Raw genomic sequence first — 17046 nt, forward strand, 5'->3', positions numbered from 1 at the left:
TGAATCGATCGGCTCGCACGAACCGGCTTGACCCGTTTCCCGGCTCGCCAATGACCATTTTGATTTAAATCAATTTTATTATAAGATGCTAAATTACTAAATGATACACGAATGCTTACTTGCGGCCATCAAGCTATGGTCAACTCATCACCACCGCCACTTGACATATTTTCCTAAGGAGGTCATTTCGTCGAACGCTTAAACGGCATCCGCAAGTAGAGCCCCCCCCCCGGCTCTCCGTCCAAACCAAAGCCATGGCGAGCTACGTCGCTGCAACGCTGCTGTGCCTCATCGCAGCGGCTAGCGCGCAGGAAGCGGCGGACGTGCGGGCGACGTACCATTACTACTATCCGGAGGAGAACAATTGGGACCTGATGGCCGTCGGCGCGTACTGTTCGACGTGGGACGCCGACAAGTCGCTGGAGTGGCGGGCGAGGTACGGGTGGACCGCCTTCTGCGGCCCCGTCGGACCGACCGGGCGAGACGCTTGCGGCCGCTGCTTGCTGGTAAGAGATCAACTGATTGAACCTTAAATTTAACATTTTCCAAAAACATTATTAACAATATGAAACATATGGAAAATATTGCGAAAAGAACATAAGAGATTAGAGAGTAATAAATATATTTCAGTGTTCTTCTATTTCATCCTAATAATAAAAATTAAATATCCTTAAAAAATCGTCATGTCTAATTAATGAATAAAACTTTGATAATTTAAATAAGTGGTCAGATTTGTATTTTATTTATATATATAAAAGCTATGAAGACCTTAATAATCTTTTTGTTGGGATAATAATTATACGGATAAATGGTGCAGGTGACGAACACGGCGACGGGAGTCCAAACGACGGTCAGGATTGTGGATCAATGTGGAAATGGAGGGCTGGATTTAGATTGGGAGGTCTTCTCTCAGATCGATACGGATGGAAGTGGGTATGAGAAGGGCCATCTGATGGTTGACTACGAGTTTGTTGACTGTGGGGGAGATTCGTCTTTTTAGCTTAATGTTTTTGTTTCCTGTTGTAACAATGATGCTGATGCTATGCTTTTATCTATGACATGATGTTTTGTGTGTTTCAAAAATTATATTTTATTGTGAGGTGGATCTCAAAAACACTCACTCGTGTTAGTTATTTGAGATTAAATATATTTATCGGAATTATCGATTTTGACTCTGAATTATCGGAATTCTCGATATCTCGACCGGAGAATCGAAGTGGAAGGGGGAAACGGAATCGTTTCCTCGATCGAATTAGCGGATCAGTCGCTTATAGAACTTGTAATGCTGGAAACGGGAGCGAACTTTTAGCAACGTTGATACCACTGTTTTCTTTTATGTTAAAAGGAGATCAAATTGACGTCTTTACCCTCGAAATCGTTTCCTCGATCCTTCGCTCTCGTTCTACGCGGGATGGCGTCGCTGTCGCCCGCCTCCGCCTCCGCCTCTGCCTCTGCCTCATCCTGCTCCTCCTTCGCCATCGAAACCCTAACCCTAAACGCCACGGGCGGAGGAGCCCTGATTCCGGGCCTCCCCGACGACATCGCAGAGTTGATCCTAGCGTCACTACCCTACTCTCACCAGTCCCGACTCCGCGTCATCTCCCGGTCGTGGCGCGCCCTCCTCACCCCGCTCGTCCTCTTCCCTCTCCGCCGCAGGCTCCGCCTCCCCTGCCACCACCTCCTCGCCCTCTTTCCCGCTGACCCCTCCATCACGCCGCCCTGCCTCTTCGACACGGCCACCGCCGCATGGGCCCCGCTCCCCCGGATGCCCTGCAACTACCACCGCTATGGCCTCTCCAATTTCGTCCCTGTCGCTCTCGGCCACCACCTCTACGTCCTCGGCGGGTCCCAGTTCGACGCCCGCTCCTACCCCCTTGGTCACCCCATCGCCTCTGCTGCCGCCCACCGCCTCAACCTCGCCGCGCCGCCTCCGCTCTCCTGGGAACGCCTCCCTGACATGCTCCTCCCCCGTGGCAGCTTCGCCTGCGCGCCGTTGCGTCCGTCCGAGAATGGGGGCGACGGGGATGAGGGCAGAATCATCGTGGCTGGCGGTGGCTCACGCCACTCGATGTTCCCCTTGGAAGGTAGTCGGATGAGCTCGGTGGAGTGCTACGACGTGAAAGAGGGCGAGTGGAGGATGCGTAAAGGTCTGCCGAGGGACAGAGCCGGGTGTGTGGGGTTCTTGGTCAAGAGGGACGCTGGTGAGGAAGAAGAGTTCTGGGTGATGGGAGGGTACGGCGACTATCGGACGGTCTCAGGCGTTGTGCCGGCTGATGTGTACTACAAGAACGCTATGGTGCTGGGCCTGAAGAGTGGGAAATGGAGGGAGGTGGAAGACATGTGGGAGGAAGGGCAGAGAAGGAAGCTCGGGGCAGTGGCACCACTCGATGGAGAGGATGGTCAGGTGAAGGAGATTTTCATGCTCGACTCAAATAATATTTTCAGGTAACATTTTTGATCTGTGATTAATTGATACCGAAATACGGTTTTGCATTTGATTGCTTCTTGAACTGAATTACGAGTTGCAAATGTTGGATTGGGACACTGCTATAAACATTATTATTATGAAAGTCTTGGAAGAGAGTTCATCACTGCAATTGTAGGCTTCAACTTTCTTCGGTTTGTATTGTACTGCCTTCATTCTTCTGTATGTTGCATTTATGGAATGTGTTTTTTTCTTTTCTGATAATCCTAAATGATGAACTTGTATGCAAAGAGAAGCATCAGCATTACTTTCTGGTTGTCTGAATTTTGATTTGTCCTTATTAGTTAGCTGAGCTTTCTTGCTGTACACCTGATCGTATCTTTGTGTTTTCTTCTTTGAGAATCTACGCTTGTTCCTTATCAGTTATTGTTATGATGTTGACAATATCTGCGAAGCATTAGAATGTCAAGGATATCTGCAATCTTCTAGTTAACAACTAAATAAGAAGTTTATTTAACTTCATACATAATAAACAGAAGTTAACAACTAAATATGATTACTGAATGGGTGCCTCTTTGGAAGCAAACCTTGTCAACCTTTGTTGGAAAACCCGGAATATGTTTTGTTAATTGATCTAATACACTGTTGAAACATTGGAGAATAACTAGCTAATCCAAGAAACAAAGAAATGCCTTATAATATGAGTGATGTAGGACAAGTTGCTCTGACACCCAATTTGATATTATTCAAAAAATAACGAGTAGAGAAAGTATCTTTTTATTGGACTCGAATAGATGGAAGGAAGAGAAAATTAATGGTATGGCAAGATATAATAATGAAATACTTTCTCTACTTGTTATTTTAGTAGCTGCCAAAATTTAAAGCAGGAGACCGACAAAATTTTACAGGTGAAGTCATCCAGGCAGATGTGTTACTACTGTAATTATATACAGTTCAGTGTGTGCACCTCATACATGCACTTAAAACATTCCAAATATGAAAAATGGTGTGCAGCATATCTGAATTATATACAGTTCAGTGTGTGCGCCTGATACATGCACTTAAAACATTCCAAATATGAAAAATGGCATGTGGAATATCTGAATTATCAACTAGGATTTTGTTTTATATTCTTTTGTCCGAACTAAATTCATGCCATGAATCTTATCTTCAGTATCTATCTTGATGCGAATTATTAGGATCCATCTTTTTAAAGATCTAGGTGTTCTTCTCAGAAATAACTGATGGAAATCTGAATCTTAACTAAATATGTCTTTTTGCTACTGTATACACTGTTTGGGGTCAAGTAAAGAAGTACTGGGAGAAGTCTTTCTGATAGAAAGTGATATTTTTAAATGAATACTAAGTGAAATTTAGCTCTTTTAGTTGACTGACCTTGTCTTTTCCCTTTTTGTGCTATTCATATTTATTCTCCAAAGCGTATTCTCCTATGCCATCATTTTTTGGTATCTTTTTGCTCACAGTTTTAAGTTTGAAATTTTTGGACATTGTTAAGTCCAAGTTATATCTGAACTGATTGTATGTCGGTCCACGATATTGTTGTACCCCACCATGTAGTAATGTATTAGATCGAATGATTTTGCCATTTGATAGTCAATTCGATGAATGAACTTATTCTTCAGCCGATTTCGAACGCTTTTACCTTTATGATAAGAAACTCTAGCTAATGGGAACATCTAGAATTCATTGAGATCACAATGAATGATTTGAAAGATCATTTGTAGTTTGGTGGGTTTACACAAGGCGAAGGAGCGGTTTCTCTTATCGTCTGTTTTTTGGGAATTACAGGTACGAGCTATGGTTGTCAGTTTATTCTTTTTGTTTCTTCGTCTCAGTGGAACTCTTTGACCACCTTAACGTCTGGGCATAGATATATGATATAACATGTGAAATTGTGTTGTGCCTTTACTCGTGCGTTCTTCCTCATTTGCCCTGCCTTAAGTCCCTGGATCTAATGCAATTCTAGAAGAGAGCTGATTCTTGGAGTATGTTGCTTTTTATATCATGCTTATTTTACGATAACAAATAATATAGGCTTCTTAGGTGGTGCATTTTTTAACTACTTAAATACTAGAATTTCATTAGATCGTCCGAAAGATATTAGCATAATATATTATGGACGATGACTACTGTTAACAACTTCAGTTTGTGTTAGCTATTATCATCGTATAATTCGTGAACTCCCTATGTAGTATGTTCAGAATAAATTTTCTGTACAATTTAAACTCATGATATTTTCGAGTCTGCTCTATCTTCTCTTGACAATGAGGTTTTGTTCATGATATTGTCACTATATATAAATGTTAGCCATGTGTTGGCTAACAGTTCAAATTTAAGGTTTTGTTCATAAGTTCTAGTGGCTTGTAGATCTTAAAGCTTTCATGCCTGGTTCAGATAATTGAGCATTCGCTGATGTCTTACATAGAACACCTTGATCAGATATAGATTATGTTCCAGTCATAGTGTACAAATATAGATTATGCTACAGAAATTGAGGTGTTTAGTATGTTATGTTGCCTAAGAAATGCTATTTTGCTAACTTCTTGAGAGATCTTTTCCCAGTCTGGTATTTATATAGTTCAAGATATCCTGTTTCCTAGTATCATCATCGTGGAAAACTTGCATTGCAGATATGACTTTGCTTTAAATCGATGGATAAAAGAGTCTAGCTTGCCAAGAAAGATTCCCTTAAACGGCTCGTGTGGCTTTGTCGCAATGAACGGGGAGTTGTATGTGTTGACAACACTAATAATACAGTGTCAAAATACATCAGATCAACGAAGAGTGTCCAAGAAAAGACTCACGATAGAGATTCAAATCTACGACCCTCGAAAGAAGAGATGGAGATTTCTAACAACAAACCCACCTTTCAACCGCCTCATCGATTTCAAAGCCGCCGTCACATGCACAATTCAACTATAATGTGCTCTGTGGTTGGGATGTATCATCTTATCATAAATAGCCAGAGCTTATATAGATAGATCTTCTATTGTTGGAACTCTGTAACAAATAACTTGATGCTTATGTATAGCCGCATAAATTGAGTTGGAACAATTTGATCTTTGTACAGGGAATATGCAATTGGCTTAGTTCACGGTTGTTTCGTGTGCCTGTCTCATCACACTGGCAATTCTATTGTGCACTTTGTTAACCACAAACATTGTGGTTAAATAGTTTTCACATAATGTTTTAGTATGATAGTGATAAATCATTATTTGTAAAATTAAATAATATATGTAAAATTATAATTATGAAAATTGCATCACTGTTTTTAATCATGCCATTGACTATGAATCATACAAACCAATAAAGTCAATGCCTAAAAAAAAAAAAATCTTTTTTACAGTGAGCTTTCGTGAATCTTTTACCGCTATTAAGATCATAAAGCTAGACGGAATGAGTTGAACTGTCATCGAAATGAACTAATAAAAGATTAGCATGCAAGTTTACTTTTGAAAATTTTTTTATTTTCTGAAGAAAAAATTAAGTTGAAAAATGCAATCATAAACAGAGAAAAATCGAATCAGGTTCTTGTCGACGATAACGATCATCATCATCATCATCATCATCATCATCATCATCATCATCATCATCATCATCATCATCATCATCATCATCATCATCATCATCAAAAGCTGAACAGAGAAGGAGGCCCACAAAGGATTTTGTCGACGATGACGATCGATTTGTTTAAGCAAAGGTAGAGAGTTAGTAGGAGACAGCGATCGAGCTTTGAATGATATATCTTATGGAGTAGTGATTAGAAAGAGACGAGAAGAGAAGTTTGGTGGAAAATGGCAGCCAATATGTTGGAATTAGATGATGCATACTATGTTTCTCAATCAAATCTCTTGCATGCTGCTTTTGTACTCACGGAAGCCGCCTTCTTCTTCGTTTCACTCCTTGTGAAACCATATCTGGTGGGATTCCTCCTCCCAACCCCCCACTTGCGATGCAGGGTGGGAAGCGTTGACTTCATGTACTCGGCACCTTCTCGAGGAGAGTCAACTAGTCAACCTAATATAAACGTAAAATCATAATCATATTATTATTATATAAAATAAATTTTATATTAAATTGTAAAATCAAATAACAATATATTAATATCAAAAGAGATATATTTTTCGATATCGTTGTTTAAAATTACTTTTTATTTGATTCGTAATCCGAAAATATATCTGTAATTCATTATTGCTAAATAATCATAATTAGAATCTAATCAAGATTCCTACAAGAGTTTACATGACCATTACCACACATGAGGCCTCTCTCTATCTCTCTCTCTCTCTCTCTCTCTCTCTCTATGTCTCTCTCTCTCTCTCTCTGTCTCTCTCTCTCTCTCCCTCTCTCACCAACATAAGCTTATTAGGTGGGCTAATTTGAACAAAGCTTTTACTTTAACCTGCTTACCAAAATCATTCTGACGTAAGAAGTATTCTTCTCTCTTAAATACCCATACTTTTCCTTGTGTTTCTCTTTCGGCAAGAAGAATATATGAGATCTTATCTTTTCTGCGGCCTCTCTCTCTCTCTCTCCCTCTTCTTTTCCTTGTCCGTAATCGGCACACAAATGGTGAGGTGTTTCTCGGCAGCTTCGCAATGCAAACGTCATCTGTAGTCTGAACCCATGCAACGTCAACTGATCACTTCAGACTCTCTCTCTCTCTCTCTCTGCTACTGTCTCGAGGAGCCAGCAGAGGAAGCCAAGTGTTTAAAGTTCGCAGAGAGATGGCATTTCCTGTTGTTGATCTTGAAACTTACTTGGAACTTTCACACTGGGCTACTGTGTGGAGAGTCACCATAGGAAGCCCAGTGTGAAAGTTCCAAGTAAGTTTCAAGATCAACAACAGGAAATGCCATCTCTCTGCTTGGGAAGCCCAGTGTGAAAGTTTCAGTAGGTTTCAGGATCAAGAACAGGAAATGCCATTTCTATAAATTAACTCCATCATCGCCCATCGATCAAACGAACCCCATACGACACTTGCTCACACGACATGGCCTCCATCTTCAAAGCTCTCATGCTGCTGCTGCTGGCCATGTTAGGCTTGCATCTCTTAGCGGCAGCGAGGCCTCTGCACCACAACAACGACCTCCTGCAGCGGAAGCATAAGCCACCACAGGCGTCCCTTCCTTCGAACTGCACCAACAATCCCACAGCGGATGCGCATGGCGGCGGTCCTCATTGTCCGCATCATTGATCGGATGAAACTATACTTAGGTATACGTATCATATGCAGTCTCGGCGAGTTCGAAGTCGATCGAGATTAGGGTATGCTGTGAGAGGTATGGATTACCATACCCGTGATATCTATGTATGTGTGACCGAGATTGCTTTTTATGCTGAATGCTTTGGAGTGTGATCGCTACTTGTGAGAGCGTTTGTGTTCTCCTTGTTCTCCGTAAGGTATGTGTGCGAAAGCCAAGAAAGAAACTAATGGTCTTTGTCATCGCGAGATTAGATTGCTCACGCATGGGATGGTGATGACATGACTTCTTTGCTCCGACAAGGAAGAAGAAACGAACACTATGCAGCCATTTGCATGGCGAACTTACTTGCAGGAACATTATCCATTTCCATGTTTACGATCATTGCACGTAAGCGTGGAGTAAACCTAATTCCATGAACTTCGCAGCATTGCAAGTTATCATACGCAGTGTTCTCACAGGGAACGCTTTGTATGTGATTTCATGCATTAAAATCTATACAAACGAAGAAATATAAAGAAGAAAAATACGTATATATATCATCATTATCACGTCAGACGAACTCGGTACAGTGTTCTTCCATTTTACTGCCAAGGCTGTTCCATCATGTATTATTATCCTGATTCTTAGTTTATGCACTAAAATTACATAGCAAGTGTCAGAGTTTCCATGCAACTAATGCAAGCATGTCTGAACATAGCAATTTCCAGAAACAACAGATTGGGATTTTCTTCTTTCATGTTTTGATAGAAATCAAACGTCTGATTGTATTTCTGTCTGCAAAATTTGCTGCTGCTGCTGCTTCTTCTTCTTCTTCCCAAACTGTCACTACATTCTCGATATTCTTGTATTTGTCATGCAATCGAAACACCATAGAGCTAAAACGAGGTAAAAATATAGATAAGATAGTGGCCAAGGCAATCGACGTGACGGTATGATGTCCGGGGCGAGTGAACTCGTGGAGGCAATCGGCGAGGTAGGTGGAGAGATCGACCCACCTACTCCCCACTTCCGATCCTTTGATCCCGTCCACGGCGGCGCATTGAATCAACGCAAAAGTTAGAACGTTGACTATGGTGTTTTCAAGCCCTCTTAAATCCCAACAGCAACGTTGCGACGAATTCCCGCTTTCGAAGTGGCGAGGGGAATACGACGATCAGAGAGAGAGAGAGATCTTCCTCTTCTATATATACAGAGAGAGAGAGAGAGAGAGAGAGAGGCCACGGCGACGATGAGGCAGCTGGTGTTGTTGCTGCTACTGGTTGCAAGCTTGCAGCCTCCGATGATGGCGGGGAGGCCGACGCAAGGAGAGTGGCGGTGGTGGCGAGAGCACGGCGGCCTCTTGCTGCAGTCGCTGCCTCAAGGGCCGGTGACGCCGTCGGGGCCTTCGTGTTGCACCCATGACCCCAACACACACACCTGCGGTCCTTGTAAGAATTGAGGTCGACGACGACGACCGGCATGTATGTATACGCAGATGCCGAGAAAGAAAGAAGGACTCTGATCATGAACGTGGAAGTAGCTGCTTCACATAAGAACATGCTTAAACTATCATTCATCTTTCTCTTCACATTTCTTTTCATTTTTTGATGGATTCCATTCACTTGTCTCATTAAATTCCCGCAACTTTCTTTCTGACTTTTTGCGTGTGTTATCAATGAACTTTTTTCTTTATGCCTTCATCATATCTTATTCCAATATTTAAGTTGAAAATGATTACCATGTGGACCGCCAATGATCCAACCTTGAACAAAGTTGTTTATCTCTGTAAATCCAACAAAATGTTCTACTTGACTTTTGTCACACGATGATTCATGAACCAAAGCTGATAATTCGTCTGTCTATTCAATTCCCTCATCACTCGCCTTCTTTTTTTATAGATCTAAGAATTAAGAACGCGAGGGATCACATTTATGCATAATAGAAGCATACATGAGCACATTTATATATAGTGTGGGCTTATGTGATTAATGAAGAACTCGAGTGGCACGCATCAAATTCTGGATTTGGAACTTATGTGAACAGTCAGTCAATTAAGGTGTCCTTCTTCCTCTGCAGTCAAATGCAGGAATTCAACTGCCTACTCACGTCAATCACGTTTATCCTTTGTCTTGCTTTTCTAATATGATCACTTCACGAATCGAACATTTTCCACGTGTGTATATATATATATGTGTATGTATATATGTATATATATGTATATATATATATATAAATAAATATACATATATGTATATATATATATATAAATATATATACATATATATATATGCATACATACATATACATATACATACATACATAAAGAGTATTTTAGATATTTTTATTTTTAATTACTTTAAAATTTAAATAAAAAAATCACCACTAACAACAATTAGTAGAAATGGATCAAAGTTTTTAGATGAATGCTAATGAGAGGGAATCTTGTGGAAAATCTAAATATATAAAGAAATATATTGCCATGGCAATATTAATAAGGGAAAGTCAGTATGAGAACCATCCATGGAGAGTCACAGTTGTTTAAAAGATGGATCTGCAAACAATGGCATAGCCGCCAGCATCTTTGAAGAACTAAATGATACAAAAATCACTGTGCTCAAGACCATAATTTAATGGCACACAGAAGCATTGAATTGAGCAAATATGTTTCCCTTTCTCATAAAATCCTTCAACTACATGATTTACTTATTCCAACACCATCAGGTATATGTCGTATTTTCAAAGGGTTGTGTGTCTGCCTTTTCTGCCTCGCCGGGGGCACAAAAACTGGCAAGTCAGAAAGAAAGCAAACTGTTGAGAGGATGATGAGATAAAGATGGATTGCAAGAAGAAGGGAGGCGGGAGAAGGCTCACCAGAGTATTAATGCAAAAAAGGAAAAGAATTGTCTTGCTATGAAGTAGCTGTGGGGTTAGAATCATGCCTTTCCATCTTCTCCATGAGAGGTTCCATGTCATGAACGAATTTTAACGACTCTGAGAGTCTATTTAGAAGGTTGAACAGTGCGATCACTTCATTTCTTTGCAGCTGCAGCTGAAAATCCACATCAAAATGCATCAGGAAAAGTATCTAGGAATCACTCTTTAGATACTTCCAGACATTTCCATTTTAAGCAAAGAAAAGGGAAAATTGTCCTAAAAAATCGACCAAGAAAAATCTGTATCTCGTAGTTTTTCTCTGATAGTTTCCCTTTCTGTTTTCCATTTTATTAGTCTATTTCAAGCTTCCAACATGACAGTTGAGATCAGATAATCAGTCAGTACTACCATGACCAACTTCTCAACTTCTTAAAGTGGGTTTCATTTTTTTGGCAAAACCTAGTATTTATATGGATGAAATAAGTTCAGGAAGGATATTCATGATGAAAGTAACATACTGACTGGTTTTGGTTGTTTTCACCATCAACAGAGAAAAGAATTTTTAAAGCTGTTGCTAGACCATTGACTTGCAGTTTTCCCCACAGCCGGCATTTCTCACATCCCACACAGTTCATTACTGCACTGTAACATGCAAATAAATTTGGTTAGTGCAACAGGCATGTCCAATAAGTTACATGTCGAGTTGCCAAATGCAAACCTGATGTTTCTGAATTGCTTCTGAATCTGCTGCTTCAGCTCGGGCCCATTTTCACCTTGCCAGAGCTTGGCTTCATCAAAGGGTACCGGGCAAGCAGAAACATCTATAGGATTGGGATTGTAAAGTAGCTGTCTCACCAATGATCGAGTTTTCCAATCCTCTATAGGATTGCCAGTGTTGTACTCGGCCTGTTCCAAATAATCTGCAGCCTGAAGCACATCAACTAGAAGAATGTTACTAAAGGCAGCAGACGAAGCTTAGGTCAACCATGCCAAGTACATTATACATGAGACAGATCAAGCCAAAACACATGCACGTGGAAATACACATGTATGCATGTTCATTCATGCAAGGAAGTAATTCGTATGATCCAAAGTAATCCTCAACACAGGTCCACTGGGTGTCTGATGCAGAAACCAAAAGACAGTCTAAAGGCTATGTCAGAACATCAATCATTTTAGCAGCATGAGGAAAGCTAAACCAATACTAGAATGGCTTAATTCAACATATTTTATATGATGTTAAAGAAAAAAATACATTGCATTTCATTGAAATATGCCATTTGCTTGTATTATGATTTAAGGTGCACCACATTTTGATGAAATGTTCCCAAGGGAACACTCCTGCAAGAGTCATCGACAATTATGAGGCCAGGAACAAGGTCTTAATCTGGAAATATGTCCACACAATATGTTCCAACAAGCACGAATTGACACAGAAAATCATGCTGATTGGCATGAAATCCCATGTCAGTTATCCGCTAGCATGACATGCCACATTAATCCACGATCTATATAATAAGGAATGAAAAATATCATGTCAAATAAGTAGATGAAGAACCACTTTAATATATTCAAAAATCTTTTTGGGTTAAATATCAAGAGGATTGGGAAGAGGCAACAGTACAGTGGAAAACAAAGGGAAAAAAGAAGGATTCAGTACAGTTACCACAGCGAAGGGCAAGGATCCCACTTTGTTGATGATAGATTAAATCAACTGAAAGTTTGTGCATATTGTTAGGAAAGACAGAAGGTTACTTGCATAGAAACGTCTTACTTAATGACAAATTGAATCAAATAAAAAGTTCTGCATTTTGTTAGGCAAGGCAGACGGTTGTTTGCGTTATAATTGCATGACTGCTATAAAACATTGTCAATACCAGGATTTACATCCTCATATATAACCCAAATATTTAGTGCTATAGCAAAATTCGAGATAATAAATCAACACTATGTTTCTTACTAATAACAACACCACGAAAAATTAGTTCCTTCCATCAGTAGACCATTTTTATTTTGCAGCATACACATCCCACCTACTAGTGAGTGAGCCTTGGCACAGTGGTAGCAAATCAAGTCATGGAAACAGTATTTTACTGCACATGAGGCTAAGGCTGCATAGACCTAAACCTCCTGAGATTCTATAGTGGCCATGGCTGTCAAGACTTTAAACACGCTGTGATCCTATTTGTTTAAGGCCAAGGAGGAAATTTTATAAGAAAATAAAGTTTGAGGCACTGAGTGAAAGCTCACATGCTTATACATTGATATTGACAAAAGGGGAACCTCAAGTAAAACTTTCTTTATTGTTCCAATATCCTGGAAGACTAAATTATGATCATGAACCATAATATCATGTCTGAGAAGCACTAAGCAATGTTTCACATGTCTGAAACTAAATCTTATGGTCAAAACTTGATATAAAAGTTAAGGATGATAGAAATATAGAAATATCATAAACATTAATTATCTTTCTGCAAATGGAGAATTTAATTCCACTATACTAGCGGGATTGGAATGGGTTACCTTTGTCACTGCCCTCAGAACAAAGAGATAGACAAAATATAAATTCCTGACACGATCTGGGTGCTTCCACACTCGATCATAAAGCAACTCCAGATTTTGCCCCCACTGCATTCATTCAGAAGAAAGTACACCTGAGATTATCACTAATGAAAAGCACATAAAAAAAAAAGTCAGGTAGCTCAAGGGAGTGTGCAGAAAAAAAATACCAAATTGGTAAATGCATCAAGGAGATAATCAGAAGCTATGTGAACTGAAATTGAGGAATGCAGCCCGGAGATCAATTTGTACATCACCTTCTTTTCATGACACAGATCTTCAGAAGGATCTGAAAAAGATAAAGTTCAAGATAACAAAGATAGTAGTAGTACAACACGAGATTTCTTTCATTATGTACCCAACCAAGCAATGTCACAGTCATACAAGATAAAATTTGGATTGAAGTGAGAAAAAAATACCACAAACTCAGTCAATAAACTTGTTTGATGAAAAATACTATAAATTCTCATGTTATGTACAAAGCATGATCTATTTCTTGATAGTTTATTCAGATACATAAAATTATTAAGTTGTGCTACTGCTATCCCCATAACCAAGAAACTAACAAGGATGGAGATACAGGAAACAATTATGAAAAAGAGTACTCTAGTAATAAAAATTAGACAGAGCATGCTCATAATCATGGTGTTAAAAACAACAATACAATATTACAAAAGTACGGATAAGAAGGAAATAAACTACCAAAATAACTAACATTGTGGGCAATTTTCCTGGTAAACAGCAGCCCATATCCTTTGAGCTGATGGACCCGCATAACCAGTGTACCTCTCCGGGTTCAGTTGGAGATTGACATATGTCATTGCAGCTGCAAGAAAATGAAATGCATCGATAAATTTCTAGTTTGCAAAATCAAATACAATTGGGAAGAAAAGCAACTGAAAAACACAAAATGAATCTAATAGTAAATCAGAGCTGGAGGGTACTATTATCAGTCTCATCATCATAAGTCCAGGGATTGTCAATCTCAATCCACCCATTAAAAATTTTGTCATCAAGAGTCCTATCCACAGCAGCTTGTGGTTTTCCCTCCTGACAAATCACATCATCAGCAGAAAGCACACCGGAGGATTTCTTAAACGGCTCTGGAAACTCGCTTTCTTGACACTCACAGACAGAACAATCCCGAAGATGGCACATCCCATCATCTGGCCAGAATGGGCAATCACACCACAATTTTACCTAGCAAATCAACAATAGAACAGTTTCTGAGAAACAAGATTCACGTTGCAAAAACTTGAAGAGCTCTAAGCATGTGAAACATATAACTATAGAAGCATAACAATGAATTTCCATAAGGCAAGAAAATGGTGGACATATAGACCGATTGATGCAGGAAACCGGAAATATACGAAAGCATATCAGTCAAGACAGAATATTTGGCAGAGCTTTGGTTGAAAAACGAATTCCTCCAAAGTTTAGATTAAGTTCAATAAATAGGAATATAATTTATTCATTCAAATAATCAAAATAGTTAATAACAACATCATGAATTCTGTTGTTAACCAGTAAAATGAACTCAATAGTTTCTTAAATGGTAAGCAACTACCTAATTTTTCTCATAAATTTTGGTATAAGAAAAAAGAAGATACAAAAGGTTGTGCAAACAAGTCCAAAATTGAGTATATCTGCCACGATGGGAAATAACAGAGTGACTGGACAGATCAAGATATGGAATTTGTACTAGATACCAATTTATTTTTGTACAAACAAGTAAATCATGGTGTTATTCAAACAATGCATGCAAAGTAAGAAGATGATGGAAGCTGCACATTGGTTAGGCAACCTATAAAAGCACATTGCAACATTTTTCCTGAAATTAGGAATAGTATGTTTATTAAATGAGAAAATTATGCAGTTGAACTATATTGATGTAATCAAAGACATTCATTAATTAATAGTTACTCAACAAATGACCAAAAGGATCAGCCTTAAAAGTCCATAACTATATCAGAGATCAAATCAATAAACTCTAGGACAAGGCAAAAAGCTTTAGGAGTTTACAAATTACAACAATTAAGAATGTCATGAAATATACTAAATACAATCATAGTAATGCTATATTAGAAAATTGAAGGCACACAACTAATACAAATGGATAAGAAGTCGTAGAAAGCACAGAAGGGAGATCAAAGAGAATAGCCTGAATAGCCTCATAAACAAGAGAGGTCAGTTGAATATATAACTGCGCCTACTGGTGGCTGGAAACATTCTACTGTCCCTCAACCAAAAAGCAAAATGTTTAGAGGATAGCAACAAAACCATCTACAAAAACGTTGCATGCTTAGAAAACAACACATTGGATAATGATTCTGATTAAAGAATGTCAAGATAGATGAGTTTAACTCAAAGAAGAAAAATATAGCATGCAATAAACCGTGGAAACTTTTAGAGGAAACATTAGGACATTGGCAAGGATTGTGAATTGAATACCTAGAGCACCGACCAAGGAAGACTATGTCACGCAGTGAGAAGGTGAATATATGCTCGTGTAGGATCCAACCCCTACTGTTAATAGAGAGCACAATGAAGAGTCCATAATGTTTTAGTTCTAATAAGTATAATAGATGGTGTTCTTTATAAATCTTCACTAATATCTCATAAAGTAGCAATAGAAATTGTCATGTAATTTCACTAGCACGTGTTCTTTATAAATCAACACTAACATTTCATAAAGTAGACTTCACTACCACATCTTAAAGCTGTTAGAGAGAGAGAGAGAGAGAGAGATTTGTTGCTGCCATGGGCATTAATCCTAACGAGGTTTCGAAGTGATCCGATTGGATATATAAATATACAAGCACACAAGAAAAGAAGCCTAAGAAGAAAAAAAAAATACTAGGAAGGAACGAATTCCACCGGAGTACCTTAAAATAACGGAAAAAGGGCGTTTTCACAAGCTCCTGGAGTATCGGATGCAGCACTTGCTCGTTCAGCGAATCCGCCGTTTCGTAGTCGCAGCAGCAGTCCTCCACCAAGCCCGTGTAGCTCCTGGATCCCTACGATGTCGTCGTCTCACACCGATATCAGCCCCCAGGCAACAAATCCCACCAAGCCAAATCAAACCTTTAAGCAGGAAACCTACCGGGAGACACTCACAAGACTTGTTGCCGGTGGCGGAGTCAGGGATCTCGGGGGCGTTTCTGGAGCCTGCGGCGATTGCGAGGGCGACGGCGACCAGGGCGACAACGGCCGCCCAGGCGCATATCCGGTGGCTCTTCGCGTTGCCGCCATCGCCGGAGGAGGAGCCCCCCGCCTTTCCCATTGGAGCTCCGGCTACTGCTACCGCGAATCTGCTGGGAGGAGGAGGAGGAAGAAGAGGATTGAAACCATCGCGCGTGTTCTGAACGAGAGGATCAAATATATAGAGAGTCAACGTAGACAAGGTATTCGTAGAATTGAATTGCCGCGGGTGGAAACCTTCGACCGGAAAAAGAGAGAAACAAGTGGCGGGGCACGATCACCGTTTTAGTTTACAGTGGGTTGGACGCAGCGGTTCCCAAAAACAACATCAAGCTACCATTCTTCTTCACGTTCAATCCAGCCTTCATATTATGTATATTCACTTGAAATATCATTTATAATAAATTTATGTGATATATTTTTGTTATCATACAGAGATGGATTACATATCCGATCCGAAACACCAATCGCATCGAAGAGTCCGGTGGTAAAAGGAGACACCAAAAGTATTATACTCCGCGGATCCTCAAAAGAGGATTGATAGCTTTATTACTTGCCACGCAACCATTCATAATATCCACTTATGAATTAAATATGTCATTTTCTTTTATTACGAAGGAAGTATATGCATCATAAAAACTAGATTTGATCCCAAACCAAAGTATTTACCAGTTACTAGCTAATATCTTTAAGAATTTATGGGATGAAGCTTCAAGTGAATGTATCTTCTAGGATTTTATTCTTGTGGGAAATATTGAGATTAAAGTTCAGCTGATTCTA

At 39.6% G+C, this 17046-nt stretch overlaps 3 protein-coding genes across 6 annotated transcripts; 2 read left to right on the top strand and 1 right to left on the bottom strand.

Annotated features, from left to right (window-relative positions):
• The first annotated feature begins 110 nt into the window (after positions 1 to 110).
• On the top strand, positions 111 to 1083 carry LOC135620219 (pathogenesis-related protein PR-4-like). Its single transcript, XM_065122978.1, has 2 exons — positions 111 to 506; positions 818 to 1083. Exons 1-2 carry the CDS (start codon positions 255 to 257, stop codon positions 998 to 1000), a joined length of 435 nt encoding a protein of 144 aa, XP_064979050.1. The 5' UTR covers positions 111 to 254; the 3' UTR covers positions 1001 to 1083.
• A 272-nt stretch (positions 1084 to 1355) lies between these two features.
• Positions 1356 to 5540, top strand: LOC135620220 (F-box/kelch-repeat protein OR23-like). Its single transcript, XM_065122979.1, has 2 exons — positions 1356 to 2445; positions 5077 to 5540. The coding sequence occupies exons 1-2, from the start codon at positions 1412 to 1414 to the stop codon at positions 5366 to 5368; spliced, it is 1326 nt and encodes a 441-aa protein (XP_064979051.1). The 5' UTR covers positions 1356 to 1411; the 3' UTR covers positions 5369 to 5540.
• A 4644-nt stretch (positions 5541 to 10184) lies between these two features.
• Positions 10185 to 16529, bottom strand: LOC103995747 (endoplasmic reticulum oxidoreductin-1). Of its 4 annotated transcripts, none has more exons than XR_010489663.1 (10): positions 16169 to 16529; positions 15951 to 16082; positions 14010 to 14265; positions 13781 to 13891; positions 13236 to 13354; positions 13030 to 13134; positions 11225 to 11433; positions 11029 to 11148; positions 10572 to 10681; positions 10185 to 10416 (listed from the first exon to the last, which is right to left on the bottom strand). XR_010489663.1 is itself a non-coding variant. In XM_009416430.3 (10 exons), exons 1-9 carry the CDS (start codon positions 16346 to 16348, stop codon positions 10541 to 10543), a joined length of 1377 nt encoding a protein of 458 aa, XP_009414705.2. In that variant the 5' UTR covers positions 16349 to 16525; the 3' UTR covers positions 10185 to 10416; positions 10504 to 10540. The 4 variants fall into 4 exon arrangements, 3 of the variants coding, with proteins under 3 accessions (XP_009414705.2, XP_064979053.1, XP_064979052.1); XM_009416430.3 differs by having other exon boundaries at positions 10504 to 10681; positions 11025 to 11148; positions 16169 to 16525; XM_065122981.1 differs by having other exon boundaries at positions 11025 to 11148; positions 16169 to 16505.
• Positions 16530 to 17046: the final 517 nt, after the last annotated feature.

The sequence above is a fragment of the Musa acuminata genome, chromosome BXJ2-8 (genome assembly GCF_036884655.1).
Source record: "Musa acuminata AAA Group cultivar baxijiao chromosome BXJ2-8, Cavendish_Baxijiao_AAA, whole genome shotgun sequence".
Classification (NCBI taxonomy): domain Eukaryota; kingdom Viridiplantae; phylum Streptophyta; class Magnoliopsida; order Zingiberales; family Musaceae; genus Musa; species Musa acuminata.

Bases quoted from the DNA above. Each gene is read 5' to 3' on its own strand.
- LOC135620219 (XM_065122978.1), top strand. From the start codon at position 255: ATGGCGAGCTACGTCGCTGCAACGCTGCTGTGCCTCATCGCAGCGGCT. The intron at 507-817 runs GTAAGAGATCAA...TAAATGGTGCAG, and splicing joins CTTGCGGCCGCTGCTTGCTG to GTGACGAACACGGCGACGGG.
- LOC135620220 (XM_065122979.1), top strand. From the start codon at position 1,412: ATGGCGTCGCTGTCGCCCGCCTCCGCCTCCGCCTCTGCCTCTGCCTCA. The intron at 2,446-5,076 runs GTAACATTTTTG...CTTGCATTGCAG, and splicing joins GACTCAAATAATATTTTCAG to ATATGACTTTGCTTTAAATC.
- LOC103995747 (XM_065122981.1), bottom strand. From the start codon at position 16,348: ATGGGAAAGGCGGGGGGCTCCTCCTCCGGCGATGGCGGCAACGCGAAG. The intron at 13,355-13,780 runs GTTAGTTATTTT...TATCTTTTTCAG, and splicing joins CCAGGAAAATTGCCCACAAT to ATCCTTCTGAAGATCTGTGT. The intron at 10,682-11,024 runs GTATGTTACTTT...GTGGATTTTCAG, and splicing joins AAAACAACCAAAACCAGTCA to CTGCAGCTGCAAAGAAATGA.